This window comes from Saccopteryx bilineata, chromosome 3 (genome assembly GCF_036850765.1).
Source record: "Saccopteryx bilineata isolate mSacBil1 chromosome 3, mSacBil1_pri_phased_curated, whole genome shotgun sequence".
NCBI lineage: Eukaryota > Metazoa > Chordata > Mammalia > Chiroptera > Emballonuridae > Saccopteryx > Saccopteryx bilineata.
This window is the reverse complement of record NC_089492.1, coordinates 53,546,065-53,574,015: the sequence shown is the minus strand read 5'-3', so window position 1 is coordinate 53,574,015 and position 27,951 is coordinate 53,546,065. Positions and strand designations below refer to the sequence as shown.

At 37.7% G+C, this 27,951-nt stretch overlaps 1 protein-coding gene across 1 annotated transcript in view; it reads right to left on the bottom strand.

Moving 5' to 3' along the window:
• RP1 (RP1 axonemal microtubule associated) overlaps nucleotides 1–27,951 on the bottom strand; it is a 413,345-nt gene that overhangs the window by 24,632 nt on the left and 360,762 nt on the right. Inside the window, exon 26 of the mRNA XM_066266133.1 lies at nucleotides 22,030–22,246. Within this exon, the coding sequence (XP_066122230.1) occupies nucleotides 22,030–22,246 (217 nt within the window). The remainder of the gene's footprint in view (nucleotides 1–22,029; nucleotides 22,247–27,951) is intronic.

Here is a 27,951-nt window from a genome sequence, read left to right as displayed (position 1 = left end):
CCTGCACTGCTGGTGGGAATGCAGACTGGTGCAGCCACTGTGGAAAACAGTATGGAGATTCCTCAAAAAACTGAAAATCGAACTGCCTTTTGACCCAGCTATCCCACTTTTAGGAATACACCCCAAGGACACCATAGAACGGCTCGAAAAGGAGAAATGCACCCGCATGTTTGTGGCAGCATTGTTCACAATAGTGAAGATCTGGAAACAGCCCAAGTGTCCGTCAGAGGACGAGTGGATTAAAAAGCTTTGGTACATATATACTATGGAATACTAATCAGCCATAAGAAATGATGACATCGGATCATTTACAATAACATGGATGGACCTTGACAACATTATACGGAGTGAAATAAGTAAATCAGAAAAAAAACTAAGATGAATCCATACATAGAAGGGACATAAAAATGAGACTCAGAGACATGAACAAGAATGTGATGGCAACAGGGGCGGTGGGTTGGGGGAGGGGGGATAGGGTGAAGAAGGAGAGAGGGGTTAGGGGAGGGGAGGGGCACAAAGAAAACCAGATAGAAGGTGACAGAAGACAATTTAACTTTGGGGGAGGGGTATACAGCACAATCAAATGTCAAAATAATCTAGAGATATTTTCTCTCAACATATGTACCCTGATTTATCAATGTCACTGCATTAAATTTAATTTAAAAAATAAGGATATTTAAAATATTAAAACACACGTTAAAAAATATTTCAAAGTTTAAAAGTACATATAAAATTGTTTAGAACAGAGACCATGTATTTATAGCATAAAATATAGCACTCAGTCCTCCCGAACAATTGTACTCTCTCATGATCAAATCATGATCCTTTCCTACTCCCTGGACACACCTCAAATACTTCTCAACACTGTCTTCCTAGGTGCAGCTTGCTATAAATTAAGTTTCATACACAGAAGACAAAATTAAAAAATTACTTGCCATCTAAAATACACATAGAAGTAAATGTTCCAGAAATTTAGAATGAAGAAGTTATCATAGTTGAGCACAGAATTTGATTCTCAAACCACATCAAAAGGGTCACATAGTTTGAATTAGAAGTTAAAAGAAAACATTATCTTACTCAGAGAAACACATTTTGCTGTAATCTTTAACACTGACTTCACTTTAATTGTACTAAATTATATAATTCACTATGCATTTGCTATAGTTCTGCAACAAAAGCATGTAGATTCTTTTCTTAAAGCTTAATTCATAACAATATATTCTAATTCCAAACTTTTTCATGATTCTCAAGCAGTATAAAATTCTTCATCATCTAACATAGCACAAAGGAAAAATTTAAAGAATGGTTAGTTAACATGTCATTTAGATGCCCACTAAAATATCATGTGTGCTAAACCAGTCTTGGCAAGTGAAAAGTGCAGCAAAGTCCAGCTCCTTGGGCATTAAAGTTAGGACTCACTGTTGTTAATTTAAAAGCAGGGCCATATGTTCCAGCTAACAGCCATTCATTCTGTTGTAAAAATGTATAAGGCTAACAAATTATCTTTATTTTAAGCAATGGAACCCTCACACACAAGAAATTGAACTCCTGAGGGAGACCAACAGTAAGTCTAAACTGTGAGTTAGAAAAAAAAATTACAACTGAGCTTAATTACTTGAAAAAGACAAAGCTGGGTTTCTAGAAATCAATGTTACATATAATGGATTTTACTTAAACTTATTCAAAGATAAGTAGTATGGGCCCTGCCAGTTGGCTCAGTGGTAGAGTGTCGACCGAGCATGTGGAAGTCCTGGGTTCAATTACTGGTCAGGGCACAGAGGAGAAGCGCTCATCTGCTTCTCCATCCTTCCCCCTCTCTTTTTTCTCTCTCTCTTCCCCTCCCACAGCCAAGGTTCCATTGGAGTCAAGTTGGCCCGGGCACTGAGGATGGCTCCATGGCCTCCACCTCAGGTGCTTGAATGGCTCTGGTTGCAACAGAGCAACGCCCCAGATGGGCAGAGCCCCCTGGTGGGCGTGCAGGGTGGATCCTAGTGGGGTGCATGTGGGAGTCTGTTTCTCTGCTTCCTACTTCTCACTTCAGAAAAATACAAAAAAAAAAAGACAAAGAAACCACACAAGTATTATAAATCAACAATTTTGATTAAAAATAATCATCCTTAAAGTAGTAGATTTTAAGTAATTATTAATGTACTTATAACCATAATTTAGCTTAAGGTGTCTGAAAGTGTTAACTTGGTTTAAGTTATCCATATATATATAGAATATGTTTTCCAAACTTTTTAAATGTTCTTTTTACCATAGTTGATGCTAAATTTTTTTTTTTGAGACTTGATCAGTATCTTCAGGAAGTTCTGAAAGCTTTATTCACTCTTACAAAGTCTGTCATAAGCACAGAATAAAATACTTGTCTTCCTGGTCCTGGCCAGGTAGATCAGTTGATTAGAACATTGTTCTGATACACCAAGGTTACAGGTTCAAACCATGGTCAGGGCACATATAACCCCGGTCAGGAAGCAACCAATGAATATACAACTAAGTGAAACAACAAATTGGTATTTCTTTCTTTCTCCTTTCTTTTCACTCTGCTTATTAGAACAAGTATATATAATATCTATAGATATAAAAGTAATTATATATTTTTTACTTTTCATGGAGGTATGCATATAATTCTAAGTTATAATGACATATTAAAAGTCACATGTCTGGGGAGGAGGTCAAAAGGATTCCTCAAATATGATTTTTTATTGGAAGTTTAGGAGAACTTCTAATGTCATGGTAGGACATGTGTTTTCTTCAGCAGCAGTTAAGAGAGGTGAGGTGAAATCTAAAGATAAAGTAGAATGAGACAGCTCAGTAATGACCAAAGAGACAGAAGACGACCCTCACACCAGGGCTCCTCAACACACCTGAGAATGATATCCAGGAACAAAGATAGCCACGTGGAATAGGAAATGGAGCAGAGTGAGAATTCTTGACCAGTTTTTGACCAAAAGAACCTTAGCTTCATAGTGACAGTAACTGAGCTTATTTTGAGTTCAATGATTAAATATTTCTATCATCAGTGAAAATAAGGGTTTGGATTAGTTTTAAGTTAAATTTGTAGAAACACAACTTTCATGTAGCAAAATTCACTCTTTAAAGAATAGGGCTTGATAGTTTAGACAAATCTATGCAAGTGCTGTAACTACCACAACAATCAAGATAGTAAGTATTTCCATCACTCCAAAAGTTTCCTGGTGAAGGGATATGATGTTAATCAGTTATGGAGAATAAAAAGAAGTTATATTTTTGTATTCCTCAAGGTTAACACTGTGAGGATTCAAATTTATCACAACATTATACAAACTGCTGATGATCTCTAGAAAAATTCTCATACCTGAAAAGCTGTCTTATTTTTGAATGAATGTATAAAGAAATTGAATCCAACAATATATTTTAAAAATATATTGTATTTAGTACAGTCTGGTAATTTTCATCTGCATCCCACTTAAAGGATCACTTCCTAATAGGATATAATGCCAGAAGTTTCCAATTCCTTTGTTTGCCTACTTCTCGATTACCCCAATGTATCAGGTATGTGATGATGAGGACAGCCTTTTCACAAAGTTAGCTGGAATAAAGTTTTTTTTAAACATTGAGACATTAGAATTTATTTTTAAAATAGAATTGAGTCTTTCACCATCAAAAGAAAAGACTCGTCACTAACCCAGTCTAAGATGTCAAGATCAAATTTAAAAAGAACTGATGACCAAATAAAGTCAGCCCAGAAGTGAACATGGAAAGGAGCAGACATCTAATCCCACAGTCTGCCATTTGTCAGTATTAGAATGTCATAATAAATTAGTTGAACCAGAAATTTTTCCTCCTAGATTTAGACAGCTATTGCCAGAGAAATGGCCTCAAGGAAAGAAATATTCACAATTTAGAATGATTTTGAATAAATTATGAAAGAATATTTAGTAATTCTGTTATTAATTTCACCTGACTTACCACTGATATATCAGAAAGCAATGACTGAGTTCACAAGATTGTCTATCATCCAAGCCATTGTCCACCCTCACACTGAGTGTATCCTGCAGGAATGCATTTAGCTGTGAATTGAATGTCTTGGTCTCCCTGTCCTAAATGTCATGTGCTATAAGTGTATGATTCACATCTTTGTCAGTTTTAAACTCCTAGCTCTTAGCACATGTTTAAATGCTGACGGAATAATACTGAATAAATGAAAGCCTATTACTCCATTTATCTATAAAAAGTGCTATGTTGAAAAAAGAACTGCTCTAGTATGAATGATCTAAAATGCCTGTGGCTGCCCTTCACCCAGTCTGTGCCTGAAACCAACCTTACCTATCCAGGCTCGTTTTGCTACCAACTCTGCTCTTATTTCCCAGTTTATTTCAGGGTCCAGATGGCTTCTGGCTCTTTGGCTTTGGCTTTTTTTTCCAAGATCTATATGTGCTAGTAGAAATGGACAATAGAATTTGGCTTCCTAGACTAACCCTCTCTAAAGACACCATCCACACCAGTCCTGGGAGTCACGGAAGAAGGGAAAGGAGGGTGCAGGAAACTGCCATTGTAAAGTTCTTTATGCCAGACATGTGCTAGAAGCTTATCTTAAGTGAGCTAATTTAAAATATCTCTTTATCTACTCTATGTAGTATGGTCCAGTGGTGTTATTCTATTTTGGTGCAAACCATTTAAGAATTTTTAATTTGCTAGAAAAAAAATCTCCATTTTTCAAATAAACAATAGTCACATAAAAAAATTATTCTTCCAGCTGCATTCCTAATGTTGCAGACTTTCATTCTCCTCTCAGGATACATTGTTGAAATTTTCACTGGGAAGTGACCTATGAGACTTAACCTAGAGACATGTGCCTCTGTGCACATATATGTAGGTGAACACACACACACTCACACACATTCTATACCCTGATTTGGGGGTAAGTGCATCAACACTCTAGTGAAACTCATGGGACTTTAAATCTTAAGTAGGGCCCTAAGTGGTAAATTTTTCACCCAGCACCTCTCAAATATTTAGATTCCCTATTCAGAGATGGTGGTACCAATGGGTCTCTAGGCCAGTCAGTTTTCTAACTCTTTCAGCTGGCAAATGACCTTGGGCCTATGATCTCTCAGTCCCCAGTTCTCCATCCTGGTAAACACTCTCAAAACATTTCAGGTCCTGTCAATCTTGGGTGACATAAACAAATAATCACTGAGTCTGAGAAAATGGAGAGAAAGTCATGGGGACACTTGTACCCCATTCTTGTGAAAGTACACACAATAGTTTTAATGAATGTAAGGGTTTTTAATTTTTTTTCTTCTGAATCAGAACAAAGAAGTGTTACTGTTTATGTTTGGGGAACTTCCCTAGTGCTATGTTTTCATTTAGATGTTTAAATGTTCCTAAGTAATACTCCATGACTTTGCCTTGCAGAGTCTTTATGTAGTGCTCCCTGTGTGAGCCAGCTCCTCTCTGCGTGTGGGCACCTGCAGTGCTGCTCCAACCGCCTCAGGAACGTAAGCATCAATGCCGAAGCCTGGGGATCTCTACCGGCAGCACAGCTGAACTTCCACAAGACAATTCCCTTGGCTGAATCTTTAATTTGATTTAATTAATGGACTGTTTCAGTACTTTCTCTCAAGTTGCCAAGAATTAAGCTTTCTGAGCATTCATCCTGGTATGATTGTGTTAACACAAACTGCCGAAGGAAACCAAGTCCCAGAAACAGGTGGTAAATGAGACTCAGTGTTAAACATGTGCCAGTGCTTCAGTCTGCACTGAAGGTTTTGGTCCAAGTCTGTACCTACATCGGTGGTTTAGGGATGAATCTTCAGGTGCCTCTTGGTTGAAAATATTTATTTTACCTTTAAGCTGTAGCAAGAAGTGCTAGCGTTGGGAGGGAAACGGAATTTCTTGCTATTTTATAGAAGGTCACCAGGAAGGGCTACTGAGAAGGTTCTCTGGGCCACAGACCTTAGGAGCTGGCCATGCAGTGGCCTGGGGAGCCATAGGACAACACACAGAACTGAAGAGGAGAGGCCTGAGGGGACAACTTGCCTGGTGCCATCAGGGAGCCCAAAGGTTGGAGTTTGGGATTCTGGCTTTTACTCTTAGTAAACTGGGAAACCTTTAGAGGATTATAAGAAAAGTAATGGCATATTCTGACTGATATTTTTAGAAGTCCACTCTGGATATAGGACTGAGAGCAGCCTGTCCAGCTGCCAAGGTGTTCTTTCTGTTTGCCTCCCTGCCCCATCATGATACCAGCTAAGTACTATGAAGGAAGCAGAAGACAAGTGAAAAGGAAAATGCAAAGGAATTATTTAAATGTCTGTTAAGTGTCTTCCATGTTGCAAATACCGTATTCATATCCTTTCACATAATCCTGATGGAAACAAACATCATGGGGTGATCATATTTCTGGTTTGCCTGGAATAGTCTTGATTGGGACCTGTTGTTCTCACATACTTATTAAAAGAATCTTTTCTTCCCTCTTAAAAAGGTTCTGGTTTAGATGGTGAATTATATAGTGATCATTCTAATAGTAGGTATTGAATATTTTATGCCCCATTTTATAGGCAAACTAACTAAACCAAGAAAACCCTTGCAACTTGCCTGAATTCATGAAGCCAGTGATTAGCCAAGATTTGAAGCAGGATCCTGCTTCTCTGAGCTTCAGTTGTTTTGTCAATGAAAGGGTCTGTCTCTTTTTGAAGCTCACATTTTTCATTTGGACGTGGGTATAGGTAAAAGTTAAAGCATTGAAAGAAGCCTGCTTTTTTTTTTTTTTTTTGTATTTTTCTGAAGCTGGAAACAGGGAGGCAGTCAGACTCCCACATGTGTCTGACCGGGATCCACCCGACACACCCACCAGGAGGCGATGCTCTGCCCATCTGGGGCATCGCTCTGTTGTGACCAGAGCCACTCTAGCACCTGAGGCAGAGGCCATGGAGCCATCCTCAGCGCCCGGGCCATCTTTGCTCCAATGGAGCCTTGGCTGTGGGAGGGGAAGACAGAGACAGAGAGGAAGGAGAGGGGGAGGGGTGGAGAAGCAGATGGGCGCTTCTTCTGTGTGCCCTGGCCCGGAATCGAACCCGGGATTTCCACACGCCAGGCCGATGCTCTACCACTGAGCCAACCAGCCAGGGCCTTTTTTTTTTAACTTAACTCAGCTATTATCCAAAACCTGCTGTAAGTTGTCAGAAGTGTTTCAGAAACACATATTTTTCTCACTACTGAAAGTCTGATAAATATAAATTTTTTGAAGCAGACACATCTTTTTAATTTTAATTTTTTAGCAAGAGAGGGAGAGAGAGACAGAGACAGGGAGAAGGACAAATAGAAACAGACAGACAGGAGAGAGATGAGACACATCAATTCTTCATTGCAGCACCTTAGTTGTTCATTGATTGCTTTCTCAAATGTGCCTTGACTGAGTGCTCCAGCCAAGCCAGTGACTCCTTGCTCAAGCCAGTGACCTTGGGCTCAAGCCAGCAACTTTGGGTTTCAAGCCAGCAACCATGAGCTCATGTCTATGATCCAACACTCAAGCCAGTGAGCCCACACCCAAGCCAGATGAACTCATGCTCAAACTGGCAACCTTGAGGTTTTGAACCTGGGTCCTCTGCATCCTAGGCTGACACTCTATCGACAGTGCCACCACCTGGCCAAAAACTAACTTCAAACACTTTTTCACTAGCAGATATGGCCCAAAGCCTCACCTAGCATTATCGTCTGTCTTTCATTAAGAAAGCCTGGAGTGAGAACTTATGAAGCTGCCATAAGTCACTATGAGCTAGGTGGCTTTCTTATCATCTCTGGGCTGTCCACACTGGTAATTAACTAAAGATTCTTAAGGACAACCAACCAAGGGCGACTAGAAGCTCCTAGTGCCTGTCCCACGAATATGGCAGATGGTGAGCAAATTAAAGTGGATGTGGATGAACTCAGGTCAGCAGTGCTCGTCTCCAGGAGGAGGTGGCTTGGATCCCACCAGCAACCTAGCTCAGCCCCCAAAGAGTGAGGATTTATAGACAAAAAGTGTCAAAACCCCTTTTTTTGAAACATTTTGAAAACATTCCAGTTATTATTTGAAAAAAAGAAGCAAAGTCACAAAATAAATTTGTTTAGAGTGTAGATGCCAACTACAAGAGAAAGTACTCTTTTTGTGCTACTAAATTAAAATATAAGTAAATGACATAAGAGTAATGCCAGTGTAAGGGATACTCCTGATCTCTCCCCTTGAAATTTCAACAAATAGAACAACTATAATTCAGCAAAGGAACTACAGCTGGGCTTATAGGCATGCCTGAAGGATCAAAACACTGAATGGACTAAAGGTGGGACGAAGTGAATGGAGGGGCAGAAGATAAAATGCATTTGTGGTGGGCTTTGGAGAAGAGACAAACCTGTTATCACTGTTCTGTTTTTTTTTCCTCTGCTGGACTACGGAAAGACAGAAGCTCAGGTTGTTTGGGTTTTGTCTGAGGTTATGGAGAGAGAAACCTGGGTCTCCTTCTTCTGGGAGGAGCGGTGAGATAGAGGGAAAAGGGGGTAGGTAAAACAAAGTGGCCAGAGCATGGGGTCACAGCCAATGTTCCTGCAGTCTTCCTGCAGCTTGCTCTCATCAGAGATAAAGAAAGCTAAAGTGTGGCCCCTAGTCTCCCAGATACCACTTCCATCACCTCATGGTATTGATAATAGTAGAGACAAACCACAGGGCTAGCTCTACAGAGCAACTCTCTCTCTCGAAGAACAGAGGTGATCCATGTCTATTGAGATATGGGGAGGAGCTCCCAGAAGCCTGAGATTGCCATTGTTAGAGTTGTAAAGCCCTCACAACATGACCCACCCACCAATGCAACTGCAGCCCTGACTACATCATTGAAACAGCAACATCTTAGCAGAGGACAGTCCAGGAACTTCACAGACCTAAAATTTGTTATACAACAACACCTATGGGAAGAAAGCTCTCTAAACTAAAATTTCTTATTTCTTTATTTCTTCATTTTTTTCTTTTTTCTCTTTTGAATTTTGTTTTAATTTTTATATATTTTATTCTTATTTTGGGGATGTGGTTTCTTTTTGTTTTTTGATTTTTTTTCTGTGGCTTTTCTTCTTTACCATTCATAATTTTTAACTTATTATGCTTTTTACTGTATTTTATTTTTATTTTTTAATAGATTTTTGTTACAGATTTTAACAACACCACTTTCAAATGCCATCAAGTTAGAAGAAATTGAAAACTGTGGCTACACAAGACAGAGATGAAGTTCAGAAAGAAAATGAAAAGTCTCCAGAAAAAACTCTCAATCACATAGAAACCTTGGAGTTTAATGATAGAGCATTCAAAACTAAAGTTCTGAAAATACTCAGTGAGATGCGAGAAGACACTAATGAGCTCAGAAAGCAAAACAAACACCTCATCAAGGAATTTGAAACATTAAAAACAGAAATGAAGAACTCCATACATGAGCTAAAATCTGAGGTAGCAAGTCTAGCTAATTGAACAAGCTAGATGGAGGAAAGAATTAGTGATACCAAAAACAGGCAACTAAAGATGCTACAGAGAGAAGAGGAGAGAGACTTGTGAATTAAAAAAACTGAGAACGCTACAAGAATGGTCTAGTCTCCATCAAAAAGAGCAATATAAGAATAATGGGTATATCAGAAGAAGAAGAGAAGGAGAAGGGAATGGAGAGCCTATTCAAATAAACAATTGATGAAAATCCCCAAAGCCTATGGAAAGAATTAGCGTCTTGAATCCAAAAAGCAAACAGAACACCAATCTACATCAACCCAAACAGATCTACCCCAAGAAACGTGATAAAATAGTCACAAATCAGTGACAAAGAATCCTCAAAGCAGCTAAGGAAAAGTAGAACATAACTTATCAAAGAAAGCCCATTTGGTTATCAGACTCTCAGCAGAAATTCTATAAGTGAGAGAGAATATACACAAACATTCAAAATAATGAAAGTAATTAACAGCCAAAAATACTATATACATCAAAGTTATTCTTCAAATATGATGGAGAAATAAAAACTTTTACAGACATACTGAAGTTGAGGAAATTTATCACCAGAAAAACCCTATTGCAGGAAATAAATACTCAAGGGGGTTATTTAACCAGACACAAAGATCAAAACTACAAGTAAAAGCTCCAACAAGGTTACAGTAAAAACAAAAATAATCTGAGACAATAATAACATAAAAGGGGAGAGAATAAAAATTTGCAGTATCAAAGGAGGATGGAGTGCAGAAGTACTCATAAGACAAAGGACTTTTATACATATAAACATTTTTCTCTTAATAACCTGATGGTAGCCACACAAAAAAAAGCCACTACTAAAATACACAGCTTAAAAAAAGAAGAAAGAAGGGAAAGAAGTATAGAATATTACCAAACAAAAATAACTGACAAAAATACAAAAGAGAAGAACCAAACAAGACAGAGCTATCTGAAAAAACAAACAAACAAACAAAAAAAAAATAAAATGTCTATAGAAAATCCTTAAGTGTCGATAATTACCCCAAATGTAAATGGACTGACTTCACCAATAAAGAGGCACAGAGTAGCGAATGGGATCAAAAACCAACACCCAACCACATATTGCCTTCAAGAGACATATCTAAGCTACAAAGACAAAAGTAGATTCAAAGTGAAAGGTTGGAAAACAACTCTGCAAGCAAAAAATATCCAAAAAAAAAAAAGCATATCTGACAACACTAACTTGATGGCAACAAAGCTAACCAGAGACAAAGACAGACTTTGCATAATGATAAAGGAGACATTATATCAAGACATAACACTTCTTAATATATATGGACCAAACCAGGGAGCACCAAAATACACTGTTCACAAAAATCATGGGATTAGGGAACATGCTAGATACTCCAGTACTTTCAGCCTTTTGTATAGTGCATTTTTACCAAAAAAATAAAACTTGGTTTTGCATCTTCTTTGCATAATTGAACAACTTTCTTTGACCTTCTGTTTGCTTTTCTGATGTTCTTGTTTAATTAAAAAAATCAAATGCTTCTTTATTTATTGTTTCATATTGATTTTGAAATATCCCTTAATTTTTGTGAGTAGTATGACCCAGCAATCCCTCTACTGGGTATATACCCCAAAACCTCAGAAAAATTGATACGTGAAGACACATGTAGCCCCATGTTCATTGCAGCACTGTTCACAGTGGCCAAGACATGGAAACAACCAAAAAGCCCTTCAATAGAAGACTGGATAAAGAAGATGTGGCACATATACACTATGGAATACTACTCAGCCATAAGAAATGATGACATCAGATCATTTACAGCAAAATGGTGGGATCTTGAAAACATTATAAGGAGTGAAATAAGCAAATCAGAAAAAAACAAGAACTACATGATTCCATACATTGGTGGAACATAAAAATGAGACTAAGACACATGGACAAGAGTGTGGTGGTTACCAAGGGTGGGGGGGGGAGGGAGGACATGGGAGGGAGGGAGGGAGAGAGTTAGGGGGAGGGGGAGGGGCACAGAGAACTAGATAGAGGGTGACGGAGGACAATCTGACTTTGGGCGAGGGGTTTGCAACATAATTTGATGACAAAATAACCTAGACATGTTTTCTTTGAATATATGTACCCTGATTTATTAATGTCATCCCATTACCATTAATAAAAATTTATTATAAACAAAAAAAAAAAAAAAAAAGAAAACATCTACTAATTGATCTAAAAATAAAAGCAGACAAAAATATGATCATACTTAAAGATTTTAACCCATAGTTGATGACTCTAGATAGGTTATCCAAATAAAAATCAATAAAGAAATATTGGTTTTAAATGACACACTGCTTCAAATAAACATAATGACATTTACAGGACATCATCCCAAAACATCAGATTATACATTCTTCTCCAGTGTACATGAAACATTTGCAAGGATAGACTGACTACGTGTTGGGTCACAAAACTAACATCAACAAATTCAGGAAGATTAAAATATTATACCAAGCATATTTTCTTATCATAAGGCTTTGAAATTAGAATTCAACTATAAAAAAGTAAAGAAACCCACAAATATGTGAAAATTAAACAACATACTTTTAAAAATGTCTGAGTTGAAGAAGAAATATGATAAAAGCATATATCAAAAGATATATATAGACAAACAAAAATGACGTATCAAGATTTCTTGAATGCATTGAAAGCAATAATAAGAGAGTTTATATTATTACAGGCTTATATCAAGAAACAAGAGAGATCTCAACTAAACAATCTAACATCATATCTTAAAGAACTAGAAAAAGAAGAAAAAAGCAATCAAAGTCAACAAAAGAAAGGAAATATTAAAAATTAGAGTAGAACTAAACAAAATAGAGGACAAAAAAATATAGAAGAAAATAAATACAACAAAGAACTGGTTCTTTGAAAAGATCAATAAAATCAACAAATCATTGGCAAGACTCACAAAAAAAATAAAAAAGAGGAAAAAGTCATATGAACAAAATAAAAAATGAAAGAATAGAAATTGCTACAAATATCATAGATATAGAAAATATTAAAATATTATGAAAGATTAGATGCCACTAAATTCAGCAACCTAGAGGAAATGGATAAATTCCTAGAACTATACAATTTTCCTAGAAAGAGTCATAAAGAATCGGAAAACCTAACTGGACCTATAGCAGGGAGGAAATAGAAACAACTATTAAAAACCTCTCAAAAAAACAAAACTCCAGAACCAGATGGCTACGCTAGTGAATTCTACCAAACATTCAAAAAAAAAATTTGGTACCTATCCTTCACAAAGTCTTCCAAAAAATATAAGAAGAAACAATACTCCCTAACACATTTTAGGAGGCCAACAAGACCCTCTTCCCAAAACTTGGCAAAGACAACACAAAAAGAAAAAAACACAAACCAATAAATCAATATCTCTAATGAATACAGAATAAAAAATCCTAAACAAAATATTAGCAAGTTGAATACAACAATGCATTAAATATATAGTAAATCACAATCAAGAGGGATTCATTTCAGGTGCACAAGGATGGTTCAACATATAGAAATTAATCAACATAATACAACACATCAACAAAACAAAAATAATATAATTCTATCAATAGATGCAGAAAAGGCATTCAATAAGATCCAACATTTTTTTAATGTTTAAAACACTTAATAAAGTTAGAATATAAGGAAAGTACCTCAACACAATCAAGGCTATATATAACGATCAGCTACTATCTTACTAAAATGGTGAAAAAAGAAAGCTTTTCCTCTGAAATCAGTCACAAGACAAGGCTGCATGCACACTCTCTCTATTTTTATTCAACATACTGCTCACAAAAATTAGGAGATATTTTATTGCTTCAATTCATTTTGAAATATCCTCTAATTTCTGTAAGCAGTATAGTTCTGAAAGTTTTAGCCATAGCAATCAGGCAAAAGAAAGAAACAGAGGAAAAGAGGTAAATCGGACTAGAAGTCAGGAAACTAGAGCTCTAGTTTGTGAACAGCTGTGTGACCAACACTGGGAAAGTGAACTTAACTGCACTGGGCCTCCATTTCCTTCATTGTAAAATTAAGAAATTGGACCAGGAGAGAGACAAGATGGCGCTGGAGTAGGCGAACGTACCAGCATCTACCTCCCAGAACCAATGTGGATTACAAACTAATTTTATGAACTATCAACTGGAAAAACCAACTTTGGACTAAACTAAAAGGACTCTTCAACCCAGGAACGCTGAAGAAGCCACACAGAGACTGGTAGGAAAAGCGGAAACGCGGAGAGGGCTGCCCAGCTTCTCGGAGCGAACAGCAGCAGGGAGAGACTCGCATGGCGGGAAGTGAGTTTAGCAGAGGGGAAAGGGCTCTGAGCCCCAGGAACAAAGCCCCAGCCTGCAGCCCCAGAGCCCAGAAGAAGCATAAGGACAGTATTTAGCTGGAAACAAGTCAGGATACTGTTTGTGAGAGAGTCTGATTTCTCAGACCCAGGATCCTTCTTAAAGGGACCACGCAGAACATCTCTCTCACAAACACTCACCCGGGGCTCCTGGAGACGGAGGGAGAGGGGAGAGAACCACAGTAACAGGAAGAGAGTGCAATCTAGGAGGCATAGGGAGAAACATTTTTGGGAGATAGCCACTCTAACCCCTGGGACGAGTCATTCCCCAAAGCTGAAGTGAATATTTCCCCCGGAAACAGCAATACCAGCAAAGGGAAGCAGGAGAGCAGCCAAACAAGCTCCCCCGCGGCATTCAGAGCAGAGTCGCACAGAAGGAGGGAGCTTTCGGGTCTACGGTAGTGAGTCTTAGGGTCCGAGCTGCAACGCCCCCACCCACACGGCTGAGGGCGCACCGGGGAGCGGGCGGCAGCGGGAGACAAAAGCGCGGTTCTGCTGGCAGGGGCGGAAGCCGGCTGGCCACCAGTGGGCTCAGGTGTGAGCTCAATCTTGCCCGGCTAGGGAGAAGGGGGCGTGCAAAAGCGGCTAAGCTCAGCTGCCGGCAGCCAGTAATCCAGCCTCCGGGAGAAGGGCGGGAAACCCAGAAAGGGTAGAAACCAGCCCCGGAGCAAGGGCAGAGGAGCACATCCCTGCCCCACCTGTGCAACCCAGGCTTGCGGTCTGACTTGGTAGCAGGCTCCTCCCGCGGGGGTGGAGCCAAAAGCCCAGAAGAGGCGGAGTTCCGCTACGAAGCTGAGCTTGGGCACGCAGCCTTTCCTGGTGGTAGAGCCAAGGCTAGCAGCTGTTCCTTGAGTGGGATCATCCTGCAAAGGCAGGGCGAAAGCTCGGAAACAGGCGGAGACCCGCAGCTGAGCAAAGGTGCTCGCCAGTGCCCTCAGGACCGAGCATAACATCACACACGGGGGCGGGGCAAAGGCCAAGATCACCAACCCTTGTGCACCCGAGCACGTGATCACAGCCACTCTCGTGAAGAGAAAATGCGGAGGCAGAGAAATACAACACAAATAAACCAAGAGAAATCCCCAGAAAAGGACCTAAGTGAATCAGATATAACCAAATTACCAGATGCAGAGTTTAAAATAACGATTGTTAGGATGCTCAAAGATATTAGAACCACCATAGATGGCCATTACGAAAACCTAAATAAAGAGATAACAAATATAAAAAAGGACATTGAAATAATAAAAAACAATCAGACAGAAATGACAAATACAATATCTGAAATAAAGAATACAATGGAAGGAATTAAAAGCAGGATGGATGAAGCAGAGAATCGAATCAGTGAGTTAGAGGACACAATAAATAAAGGCATGGAAGCAGAGCAGAAAAAAGAAAAGAGACTCAAAAAGTCTGAGGAAACTCTAAGAGAGCTCTGTGACAACATGAAGAGAAATAACATCCGCATCATAGGGGTTCCTGAAGAAGAAGAGAAAGAACAAGGGATAGAGACTTTGTTCAAACATATTATAGCGGAAAACTTCCCCCAATTAAGGCAGGAAAATATTTCACATGTTCAGGAAGCACAGAGAACTCCATTAAGGAGAAATCCAAAGAAACCAACACCAAGACACATCATAATTAAATTACCAAAGCTAAATGATAAAGAGAAAATATTAAAAGCTGCTAGAGAAAAAAAGACAATCACCTACAAAGGAGCCCCCATAAGGATGACTTCTGACTTCTCAACAGAAACACTTGAGGCCAGAAGGGAATGGCAAGAAATATTCAAAGTAATGCAGAACAAGAACCTACAACCAAGACTACTTTATCCAGCAAGGCTATCATTTAAAATTGAAGGAGAAATAAAAAGCTTTACAGACAAAAAAAAAACTAAAGATTTCACTACAACCAAACCAAGGCTGCAAGAAATGCTAAGGGACCTGTTGTAAACAGATCAAAGGAAAAAAAGAATATAGCAAAAGAGAAAAACAGTTTTAAAGAAGAAACAAAGGCATCCACATTGAAAAAGAAAAAGTAAAGTTATCACTTTATAAATAAACATTCCATGTTCATGGATAAGAAGAATCAACATAATTAAAATTTCCATACTACTCAAAGCAATATACAAATTTAATGCAATCACTATTAAAATCTCAGTCATTTTTAAAGAAATAAAACAAAAAATCACCAGGTTTCTATGGAACCATAAAAAACCTTGAAAAGAAAAAGCAGTCTTTTTTTAAAGATTTTATTTATTCATTATAGAGAGGGGAGAGAGAGAGAGAGAGAGAGAGAAGGGGGAGGAGCAGGAAGCATCAACTCCCCATATGTGCCTTGACCAGGCAAGCCCAGGGTTTTGAATCGGCAACCTCAGCGTTTCCAGGTTGACGCTTTATCCACTGCACCACCACAGGTCAGGCAGAAAAAGCAATCTTGAGAAAAAAGAATGAAGCCAGAGGTATCACACCTCTTGACTTCAAATTATCCTATAGAGCCATAATAATCAAAACAAAATGGTATTGTCAGAAAAACAAAATACAGAACAATGGATCAGAATTGAGAGCTCATAAATAAAACCAAATATATATGGACAAATAATCTTTGACAATGAAGCCAAAAACACACAATGGAGAAAAGAAAGCCTCTTCAATAAATGGTTTTGGGGAAATTGGAAGCCACAGGAAAAAGAAATGAAGCTTTACTATATAGTTTATCCCACTGCACAAAAATTAATTCAGAATAGATCAAAGACATAACTATATGACCTGAAACAATAAATTACATAGAAGAATACATAGGCACTAAATTCATGAACCTTGATAGTAGAAAACAATTTATGAATTTGAACCCAAAGGCAATGGAATTAAAGGCATAAACATAAATAAATTAATGGGATTTTATCAAATTAAAAAGCTTCTGCACAGCAAAAGAAATTGACAACAAAACAAATAGACAGTCAAGTAAATGGGAGGTGATATTTGCAAACAGCAGCTTTGATAAGGAGTTTATATCCAAAATATATAAAGAATTTACAAAGCTCAGTAATAAACAAGCAAACAATCCAATTAAAAAGTAGGGAGAGGTCCTGAAATAGACCCTTCTCCTAAGAAGACATATAAGTGGCCAACAGATTTATGAAAAGATGCTCATGTTTACAAGCTCTTTGAGAAATGCAAATCAAAACTACAATGAGATACCACCCCACACCTGTTATATTGGCTATTATCAACAAGTCAGGTAATAAGTGTTGGAGAGGCTGTGGAGAAAAAGGAACCTTCATTCACTGCTGGTGGGAATGCAAATTAGTATAACCATTATGGAAGTAATTATGGTGGTTCCTCAAAAATTAAGAATAGAATACCATATGACCCAGTAATCTCTCTACTGGGTATCTACCCCAAAACTTGAAAACATTGGTACATAAAGACACATGCACCCCATATTCATCACAGCGTTATTCACAGTGGGTGAGACATGGAAACACCAAAGTGTCCCTACATAGAGGATTCGATAAAGAAGTGGTATATATATACAATGGAATACCACTCAGCTGTAAGAAATGATGATATATTGCCATTATGACAACATGCATGGACCGTGAGAACATTATACTGAGTAAAATAAGTAAATCAGAAAATGCTAAGAACTGTATAACTTCACACATAGATGAGATATAAAAGTGATACTCATGATCATCAATAAACATGAACTTGTTACTAGGTTAAGTGGGACGTAGGGGCGGGAGGTGAGGGAGGGGATGGTGGGAAGGGTGTAAAGAGGGCCAAATATATGGTGACAGAAAATGATTTGACTTTGGGTGATGGATATGCAACATAATCAACAGTTCAAATGCTATAGAAATGTTCACCTGAAACCTATATACTCTTATTGATCAAGGTCATTCTGTTAAATGTAATTTTCTAAATAAAATTTTAAAAAAGAGTAAATAAATAAAACACTTAAGTGTGTCACTAGAAGTCTACTCAGCTTGGCAAGCCTAAGCGTTAATACGTTAATAGTTTCATTTAAAATAATAATGATAAAAAAAAAAACCTATATCTCTCTTTGTGTTCTTCCCTGGGCCACTTCAGAATGGTTTAACAAATGGACAGACAATACCAAAATATTGAATGTCAACTTCTTCTTACTCCTCCTTTTAACCCCAGACCAGAGAAGTGTCAATTCAATGATTTTATTCTGCTCTATTTTCCCTTGGTTTCACAGAAAGAGTAAATGAACCTGTCGGTGACAACAAAAATGACTTTCCAAAAGAAATGTTAGGCAGGAACAGACTTCTGCCCCTTGCTCACCAATAGGTTTTCTCCCTAGTTAAATTTTGAACATTGATGTGTCATTATTTTTTTACTTTATTATTTTAATGATTTTTCTGTAAATGAGCAAATATTCTGTCTGGGAAAGGGGCAGTTAGATTGATTTGTCAGAACTGGAATAAAATAAAAAGACTGGATCAAATTTGCTTTTGATATTGTATATTACATTATATTATTTTGTAGCAGAAATTGCTGTAAAAAATGGTTGGTGTACTTCAGTTAAGAAATTACCCCTTTAAATGGGAGGTGCTAATGAATAAAGTTTCATTAGTGAATCTGGAAAAAGGATGAAAAGAAAGATGCAGAGAAGACATGTTGAGCTTTATTGATGCTCAAGTTAAATGAACCCCAAAAATCAATAGTTCATTTAAAGTACAATAAGTTTCTTTTGTATCTTAAATTTTTTTAAACCCATACAACTGCTTTTCACATTTTTTCTGCATACAACAAATTATGCACATATCAAATAGGAGGTAATTAGAAGAAATACAAAATAGTTGTGTAGTTGAGTTTAAGTAAAGTTCATTTAAAAATAATGCAGCTTTTAAAAACACTATAAATTGAGAAATAACTAATACATCAAAACATTAAGATTTGCTGTTTTTTATTGGTACCATGAATTTAAACATTCTTCTTTACATCATTCTTAGAAAGAATGAATTCTTGACAGATTTAGCAACTTGTTGAATAGTATAAATAGATCATAGAATTTTAAATTTCTTTCTTTTTTTAATTGCTGGATATTATCTCTATTTTTTTTTCATGTATGCTCTATAATTGCTAACATGCCTATATCAGTAAAAAATGACTCATATAACAGAGAATATAACTTCCTGAGTCTTTTAAAAAAATTTTATTCAAACAAGAACAAAAAAACAAAAGACAGGTCACTCATTTCTCCCCATTCTCAAACCCTCCCCACTTGCAATTCTCCTTCTTCCTTTCTTTCTTTCCTTTCTCCCTTCCTTCCTTCCTTCCTTCCTTCCTTCCTTCCTTCCTTCCTTCCTTCCTTCCTTCCTTTCCTCCTTCCTTCCTTCCATTTTATTCAGTGTGAGGAGGAGAGAAAGACAAATGCCCTCATGCGCCCCAACCAGGATCTACCTGGCAAGCCTGCTAAGAGGCCATGCTCTGCCCATCTAGGGCTATGCTTGCAACCTCACCATGGAACACTTAGCACCTGAGGTGGATGTCATGGAGCCATCCTTAGCGCCAGGAGGCAACCCACTCCAATCGAGCCCGGCTGCAGAAGGGGAAGAAAGAGAGAGAAATGAGAAGGGGAGGGCTGGAGAAACAGATGGGCGCTTCTCCAGTGTGTCCTGACCGAGAATCAAACCCGGAACATCCACATGCTGGGCTGATGCTCTACCACTAAGCCAAATGGCCAGGGCCTTTTTATCTCATTTCACAGCATAATGCACTAGACATCCATCCATGTTGCAAATGGCAAGATTTTATTCTTTCTTACAATTGAATAATATTTTGTTGTGTATATATGCCATGATTTCTTAAATTCTTCATTTATTGAAGAACTCTTAGATTGTTTCCATATCTTAGCTATTGAAAATAATGCTGCAATGAACATGGTCGTACATATGTCTTTTTGAACTATGTTTTTATTTTCCTTAGATAAACACGCAGAAGTAGAATTGATGGATCACATGGAAACTTTATTTTTAATTTTTTTTTTTTTTTTTGTATTTTTCTGAAGCTGGAAACGGGGAGAGACTGTCAGACAGACTCCCGCATGCGCCCGACCGGGATCCACCCGGCACGCCCAGCAGGGGCGACGCTCTGCCCACCAGGGGGCGATGCTCTGCCCCTCCCGGGGGTCGCTCTGTTGTGACCAGAGCCACTCTAACGCCTGGGGCAGAGGCCAAGGAGCCATCCCCAGCGCCCGGGCCATCTTTGCTTCAATGGAGTCTTGGCTGCAGGAGGGGAAGAGAGAGACAGAGAGGAAGGAGGGGGGGTGGAGAAGCAAATGGGCGCCTCTCCTATGTGCCCTGGCCGGGAATCGAACCCCGGTCCCCCGCACGCCAGGCCGACGCTCTACTGCCGAGCCAACCGGCCAGGGCCTTATTTTTAATTTTTAAGGGAATTCCATACTGCCTTTTCATAGTGTTTTCACCAATTTCATCCCTACCAACTGTGTAGGAGGATTTCCTTTTCTCCATATCCATAGTTTGGGATGTGGGGGTTCAAAGCACCAGTGAGCTGTGAAGTAAAGCCTTCTGAGGAAAGCTGAAAAGAAGAAACTGATGGAAGGGCAGAAAGAGGGAAGATGATAGACTGAAAATGATAACTGAAGCCATGAAAACTGAACAACTTCTAGGGAACAAGAGCCTTATGTAAATCATCTTTATGTCTCCTGGTTTTCAATACACTTAGGCAGCTATTATCCATTTATATACATATTTTTACCTTTATTTGTGTGGAATGACTAAATAGATCATGAATAGAGATTACAATGTGATAAGATGGTGAATTGCTTAATGGAATACTAGGGCTCTAAGCAAGAAAGAGGACAGGGCTGAAGATGAAGTGTTATTCTCTGTGTAGAGTGAGCAATAAAAATTAGGGAGAGGCTCAGAAAGGCAGTGATGAATCAAGCATTTAAACCCACATGTTCAAGAAAACAGGGTCAACAAGAGGTAGTGATAGAATTTTTTTTTTTAATGGAGGAAAGAGTGAAGAACTAGGTTGGTATCATGTGATGGAGGTCAGAGTTAAAGAAATATTTAATAACAGTGATGGTAATAGGTAGTACTTATTGCCTGATTACTATGTATCAGGAACAAAGTACTACAAGTGTGTCACCCTGAAGACTAAGTGCCTTATATCTCATGTACTCAAAGCAATCCTACAGCATAGGCACTACTTTTATCCTCATTTTATAGATGAGAGATACTTTTGGGTAAAGGACGCTAAATAGTTTGCTCAAGGTAACACAAATAAGTATTATACATTACAAAGCCAAGTGTGTCTAGTTCTAAAGCCTCTAGGAATCTCCGGCTCTTCAAGTGAGAGATCAACAGTGTCAAATGTAATAGAAAATTCTAGGACACAGAGAAAACACACATACACACACAAACATTTAATTTCGGACAAAATGGCCATCAGTATACATTTCAGCACAACAGTAAAAGTGAAAAATATGATTATCACAGATACATAAAATAGAAAAAATTAAGGCAAAGTGTGTGAGTTCACTTTTAGGCAAAATAAAACAAAAATCTGAATAAAAGAATGTAGATATCACTAAATGAATGATTGCTAATATTTGTTAACATAGTGTAGTCAAGAAGAAAGCCACATTTAAATGGCTAGCAAACCATTTACAGAAAGATAAATTGATGCCACACATACATTCTTGTATATACATTTTCACCTTCGAACAACCACACAAGTGTTAATCCTAAAGCGATCTAAATGAGAGTAGCAAAACTGTGAGCTGTAAGCCAAATCTGGCAGCACCTGTTTTTTGTATGGTTTAGGAGCTAAGAATGCTTTCTACTTTTCTTAATGGTGAAAAAATTAAAAGCAGAATATTATTCCTTGATAAATGGAAATTTATATAAAATCCCAACTTCAGTGTCCACAGATAAAGTTTGTTTGTTTTTTCAGGGGGGATGTAACCACACTATTAGTTTACATATTACCTATAGCAGTTGTCTCACAACTGGTAAAGATGAACAGTTTCAAGAGACTTTATGGACCACAAAGAATAGATAATTAGTATCTGCCTCGTTACTGGATAATGTTTCTATTCTCTGTTCTAAATTACTTCAATTACTTTCATTTTAATATAAATCACAAATGAAGTAAAATTAAATACCTGGTAAAGATGTTTTATTTTTTCTCATAATGGGCATTTCTTTCCATCTATCACCATTTTCATTCTCAGCGATCCAGGAATCAACAGTAAGACAAAACAGCTCACACATGTCTATGTTTTGAAGTCTAATTTCTTCCAGATACCACCTTGGATCTTTTCCACTGTTGTCATGCCCAATACGTATTTTAAAGATTTCACCAATATCTTTAAGATTAATCTGTAACACAAAAAGAAAAAAATATATTTTTCTATATATATGATTTGATTTGTCAAATTAAAAATTCATATTCAATTTTGAACCTAGTATCTTTCCCCCCTACATATTCCTCACTAATTTCTTTAAAATTAGTTATGTGCAACACCATGAAAGGCTGTTACTTATGGCAAAGCACAAATCCATTGACCATAGAAAAATTAATAGACAAAATCCAGCTAATTTTTTCTGATGAGAAGGTGGCACAGTGGAGAGAGAGTCGGACTGGGACATGCAGGACCCAGGTTGGAAACCCTAGCTTGAGCGTGGGCTCATCTGGTTTGAGCAAAGCTCACCAGCTTGAGCCCAAGGTTGCTGGCTCGAGCAAGGGGTCACTCGGTCTGCTGTAGCCCTCACCCCCAGTCAAGGCACATATGAGAAAGCAATCAATGAACAACTAAGGTGTCGCAATGAAGAGTTGATATTTCTAATCTTTCTCTCTTCCTCCTGTCTCTCTCTGACTCTGTCACACACACACACACACACACACACAAATATCCAGTTAATTTTCACTATAGCATTTTTTTCTAGTAGCTCACTATTATTACCTTGAAAAATAAACATTTTATTGTAATTATTGATATATGTTATTTCTTCAGTGGTTATACCTAAAGAATATGATCTAATTTTCTGGTGTCTATAATAGATTGCATTTTCCCATTATAGTCGGATTCTGAGGAAAAGAAACCACATATGCTTTTGGATTTAAACGGGCTAACCAAATAACCCTGGGACAAAGTGATTTTGTATGGGAAAGGCAGTGATTTTTTTTCTGGTTTTACTGGGAAATAATTGACATACATCACTGTACAAGTTTAAGGTACACAACATGATGGTTCATTCATCTTCACATATAGATAAAACAAAAAGAAAAGAATAAAAGAAAAATATTTTCTCTTTGTGATGAGAACCCATAGGATTTATTAGCTAGTCATCATGTTGTACATTACATCCCTGGTCCTTACCTACCTTATAATTGGAAGTTTGTACTTTTTGACCACCTTTCACCAGTGTACATCCCCCCACCCTCCACCTCTGGCAACAACAAATCTGATCTCTTTTCTAGGAGTTTGGTTTCTTTTTGGAATCTTTTTTTTTTTAATTCCACATATAAATGAGATCATTCAGTAATGCCTTCAAGTTCTGTTTATGTTGTTACAAATGGTTAGATTTCCTAATTTTTTATGCCTGAATAATATTTAATTGTATATACATATCAAAATTTCTTTATCCATTCGTATATTGATGGACAGAGGTTTTCTCCATGTCTTGGCTAATGTAAATAATGCCGTTATGAATATGGAAGTTCAGGTATCTTTTCAAGTTAGTGTTTCCATTTCCTTTAGATATATTCCCAGAAGTAGAACTGTAAATCATATGGCAGTTTTATTTTTAATTTTTTTAAAAATTTTTTTATTCATTTTAGAGAGGAGAGGAAGAGACAGAGAGAGAGAGAGAGGAGAGACAGAGAGAGAGAAGGGGGGGAGGAGCTGGAAGCATCAACTCCCATATGTGCCTTGACCAGGCAAGTCCAGGGTTTCGATCCGGCGACCTCAGCATTTCCAGGTCGACGCTTTATCCACTGCGTTATTTTTAATTTTTGAGGAATCTTCACATTCTTTGTCATAGTGGCTACACCAGTTCGCAATCACATCAGTAGTGCACAAAAGCTCCCTTTTCTCCACATTCCCATCAGCACTTATTAGCTCTTTCTTTTTCTTTTAATTTTTTATTTTATTTAGAAAATTAAATTTAACAGAGTGACATTGATCAATAAGAGTACATAGATTTCAAGTAAACATTTCTATAGCATTTGAACTCTTGATTATGTTGTATACCCATCACCCAGTCAAATCATTTGCCATCACTGTGGAGTTGTGCCTCTTTACTCCTTTCTCCCAGCCTCCTCCCTTCCATCCCCCTCCCCCTGGTAACCACTTCACTTTTATCTAAGTCCATAAGTCTCAGTTTTATATCCCACCTGTGAGTGAAATCATAGTTTTTCACTTTTTCTGATTTACTTATTTTACTTAGTATAATGTTCTCAAGATCCATCCACGTTGTTATAAAGACACATGCACCCATGTTCATCATAGCATTATTCACAATGTCCAAGACATGGAAAGAGCCAAAGCTCTTTTCTTTTTGGTGAAAGCCATTCTGACATCTGATATCACATTGTGACTTTGATGTTGCGGCAGTATCAGTAATATGAGCAACAAGCAATTCGATTTTACACTCCTTTTCACTTCACCAAAGACCTAAATACTGGACACAATAAATATTTTCAAGTTCAGGCATAACTCGGAGTATTATAGGTTCTATTTCAGGCCATCCAATACAGCAAGTATCTTAATAAAGTAAGTCACATAAAGTTTTTGTTTTCTCAGTGTATATAAAAGTTTATTTACACTGTACTTTAATCTGTTAAGTGTGTAATAGCATTATGTCTCAAAAACAATGCATATGCCTTAATTTCAAAAATATTTAGTGCTAAAAATGCTAACCATTGTCTGAACCATTAGTCATATATTTGTACTAGTGGAGAGTCTTGCCTCAATGTTGATGGTGATACAAAGCTTCAGTTTGTAAAGCATGCAATATTTGTGAAGTGCAATAAAACAAAGTGCAATAGAACATATGTTTGTATTAATCACTATTCAGAATGAGCAACATTTTTCTTTTAAAATTCTTATAGGGATCATATAAAAAACTTATCAATTATATACTACGTTAGTTTCCTATTCTGCCACAATAAATGATAACAAGCGTAATGACTTAAATCTCATTTATTGCCTCCCAATTCTGTGGGTCAGAAACAGGTACTGTGTGGCTCATCTGGGTTTTCTGCTCAGGGTCTTACAGCTGAACTCCAGGTGTAGGCTGGACTGGGCTCTTCTCTGGGAAAGATTCTGCTTCCAGGTTCCTTCAGGTTGTTGACAGTGCTCTTGTGTTGACAGTGCTTCTTGTGGCTGCAGGAACTGGGCTCCCTCTACTTAGACATGCGGCCTTTTCACCTCTAAGTCAACAATGGCACATGGAACACTTACCTTGTTTGGAATCTGACTTCCCTTTTTTACCAGCATGTGGCAGGGTCGGGGGATGAATGTTTGCTTTTCAGGGGCTCATATGATTTAGTTTAGGCCCACCTAAATCCATCAGGCAATCTCCTTCTTTAAGGTACTTAAATTACACACTATATGATACTATAATTAGAAACAATTCACCTGTCTTCTGGTATTTTGTCTCCTTCAACCCAAATTCTTTTCTTACTTTTGGTAAAATTCACATCACTCCAGGAAGTTACTTGTTAAGAGTTTACACAGCCTTGCCGCTTTTTAAAACTAGAATATTTATATTGCTAATATAATTTTGAGTTGGTGTTTCAGTGATAATTGTTCTGAATAAATTCTGTCCTCCAGCCCAAATGTCCTTTGTTCAGGGTGCAGGAACAGAATTCAACAGTTGAGCTAAATAACTATACCTCTCCTATTATTTCTGGAACAACATGGTTATAAAAATACTACCATGTAGAAAATCTTAATATTTGTGCTTAGTAGAGGTAAATAACCCTGCACTCCTCCCTAAAGTTGAAGTCAGGGTGACATGTGATGGAAAACAGCAGCCACACTCCAACATGTACCCCAGGAAAAAATTGTGTGGTAGCTAAAACCTCAGTTTTTGAAGGCAGATCTGGGTTTGAAAGTTTCTCTCTCCTTGCAGGTTGTCTAAACACCAAAAAGTTTCTCCACATCTCTAAGCTTCTGTGTCCCCATGGAACAATATAACAGTATCAATCTGGCAAAGTACTATTAGCAGCTATTGTTATACCAATCACAGTTGTGTGCTAATTAGAAAATGCCTAAATTTATCCAATTTAACAATAAGACTAATCTCAAGGTAGGGTCTAACACTCAGAGAAGGAAATTAAAACTAGTACTTGGCCATCATGAAATTGAAATTAAAATTAGTAAACCCTATATCTAACTCTGTTGGTAAAAATAGATATTTCTAAATAATAACTAAATGTTGCCATACTACAGAAACTAAATTATTACTACTATACTATGCAAGTGTGGGTTTGCCAGTTAAAAACAGAACCAAAATGTACCATAGTCTGATGAGTGCTATAGATTGCTCCCAATTACTTCTAACATGTTAGTCAAACTGATTTGGAACTGTCAGTTCCGATTAATATAATCAGCTAGGGTCTCCTCAGGTTCAATCAAATAAAAATTCAATATGCTAAAAATTATTTCTGCACATAACTGTTTTTAATTTTTTTTTTTTGCAGTTAACTCCTACATTTGAAAATTAAAGCAGCGATCCTACATTGTAGGATGATGCTTTTTCATCATATAGACAGACCACAATATGGCTTAGTTATCTAGAAAAAATTATACTTAAAGTAGTATATAATCATAGATTAAAATAAAATTGACTTCCATCTGAAGACAAAAGGGTATACAGATTGGAAGATACAGGGTTAGAAAAGGAAATGCAGAAGAAATGTGGAAATATAGTCCATTCCCATTGCTCTAACGTCAAATATTAAAAATTGTAATAATGCACCCTGGCCGGTTGGTTCAGTGGTAGAGCGTCGGCCTGGCGTGCGGGGGACCGGGGTTCGATTCCCGGCCAGGGCACATAGGAGAAGCATCCATTTGCTTCTCCACCCCCCCTTCCTCTCTGTCTCTCTCTTCTCCTCCCGCAGCCAAGGCTCCATTGGAGCAAAGATGGCCCTGGTGCTGGGGATGACTCCTTGGCCTCTGCCCCAGGCGCGGCAGAGCGAGGCCCCGGAGGGGCAGAGCATCGCCCCCTGGTGGGCAGAGCATTGCCCCTGGTGGGCGTGCCGGGTGGATCCCGGTCGGGCGCATGCGGGAGTCTGTCTGACTGTCTCTCCCCGTTTCCAGCTTCAGAAAAATGCAAAAAAATAAAAATAAAAATATAAAAAATAATAAAAATTGTAATAATGCCAATAAACTCCCACTTCATATTCATAACCGGAATATGAAGATTTAAAAAATGTTGTATTAACAAAAAGGATGAAGTCTACCACTGAATTTAAAGAAGGAATCATTTTGTATATCCACAAATTTTGATAATTCTGCTTATTATATATACCACTGCAAGAATAATTTAAATGTGTACTAAGTACATGTAACCACTTACATTTTCAATAAGTATTTATTACATACAAATACTTCTCTAAGCAAGCATAGAAACATGGAAAACACAGCTCTCAAAAGTCAATGTGTGAGGACAGGAACCAGTGATTTAATACTTTCAAAGTGGAAAATAAGCAAAGCAAAGGTACAAGAAAAGTATAATAAGATGATTTAGTGTAAGCAGGGCAGGGAGTGAGGGAGCTGGTCTTTGAGGAATAGGCAGCTTGTCCCTGAAAGAGAGAAGATGAAATGGCATGAGCAAACCTAAGAAAAGCAAATGTGCTTGAATCTGAGTTCATTGTTCCTGAAAGTTTTAAATTCTAAGTTCTATTCTTGCTGAACAGAATCTAGTACTTTCAGGTATAGATAGGTATTTAATACTTTAGATGCTGCTGCCCAGAAATGGACATGGAGCAACTACTTGAGAGTGGGGAGTGTCTAGCACAACACATAAAAGCACAGGTTTTGGAGCAGAGAGATCCGTAGCCAATTCAGGCACTC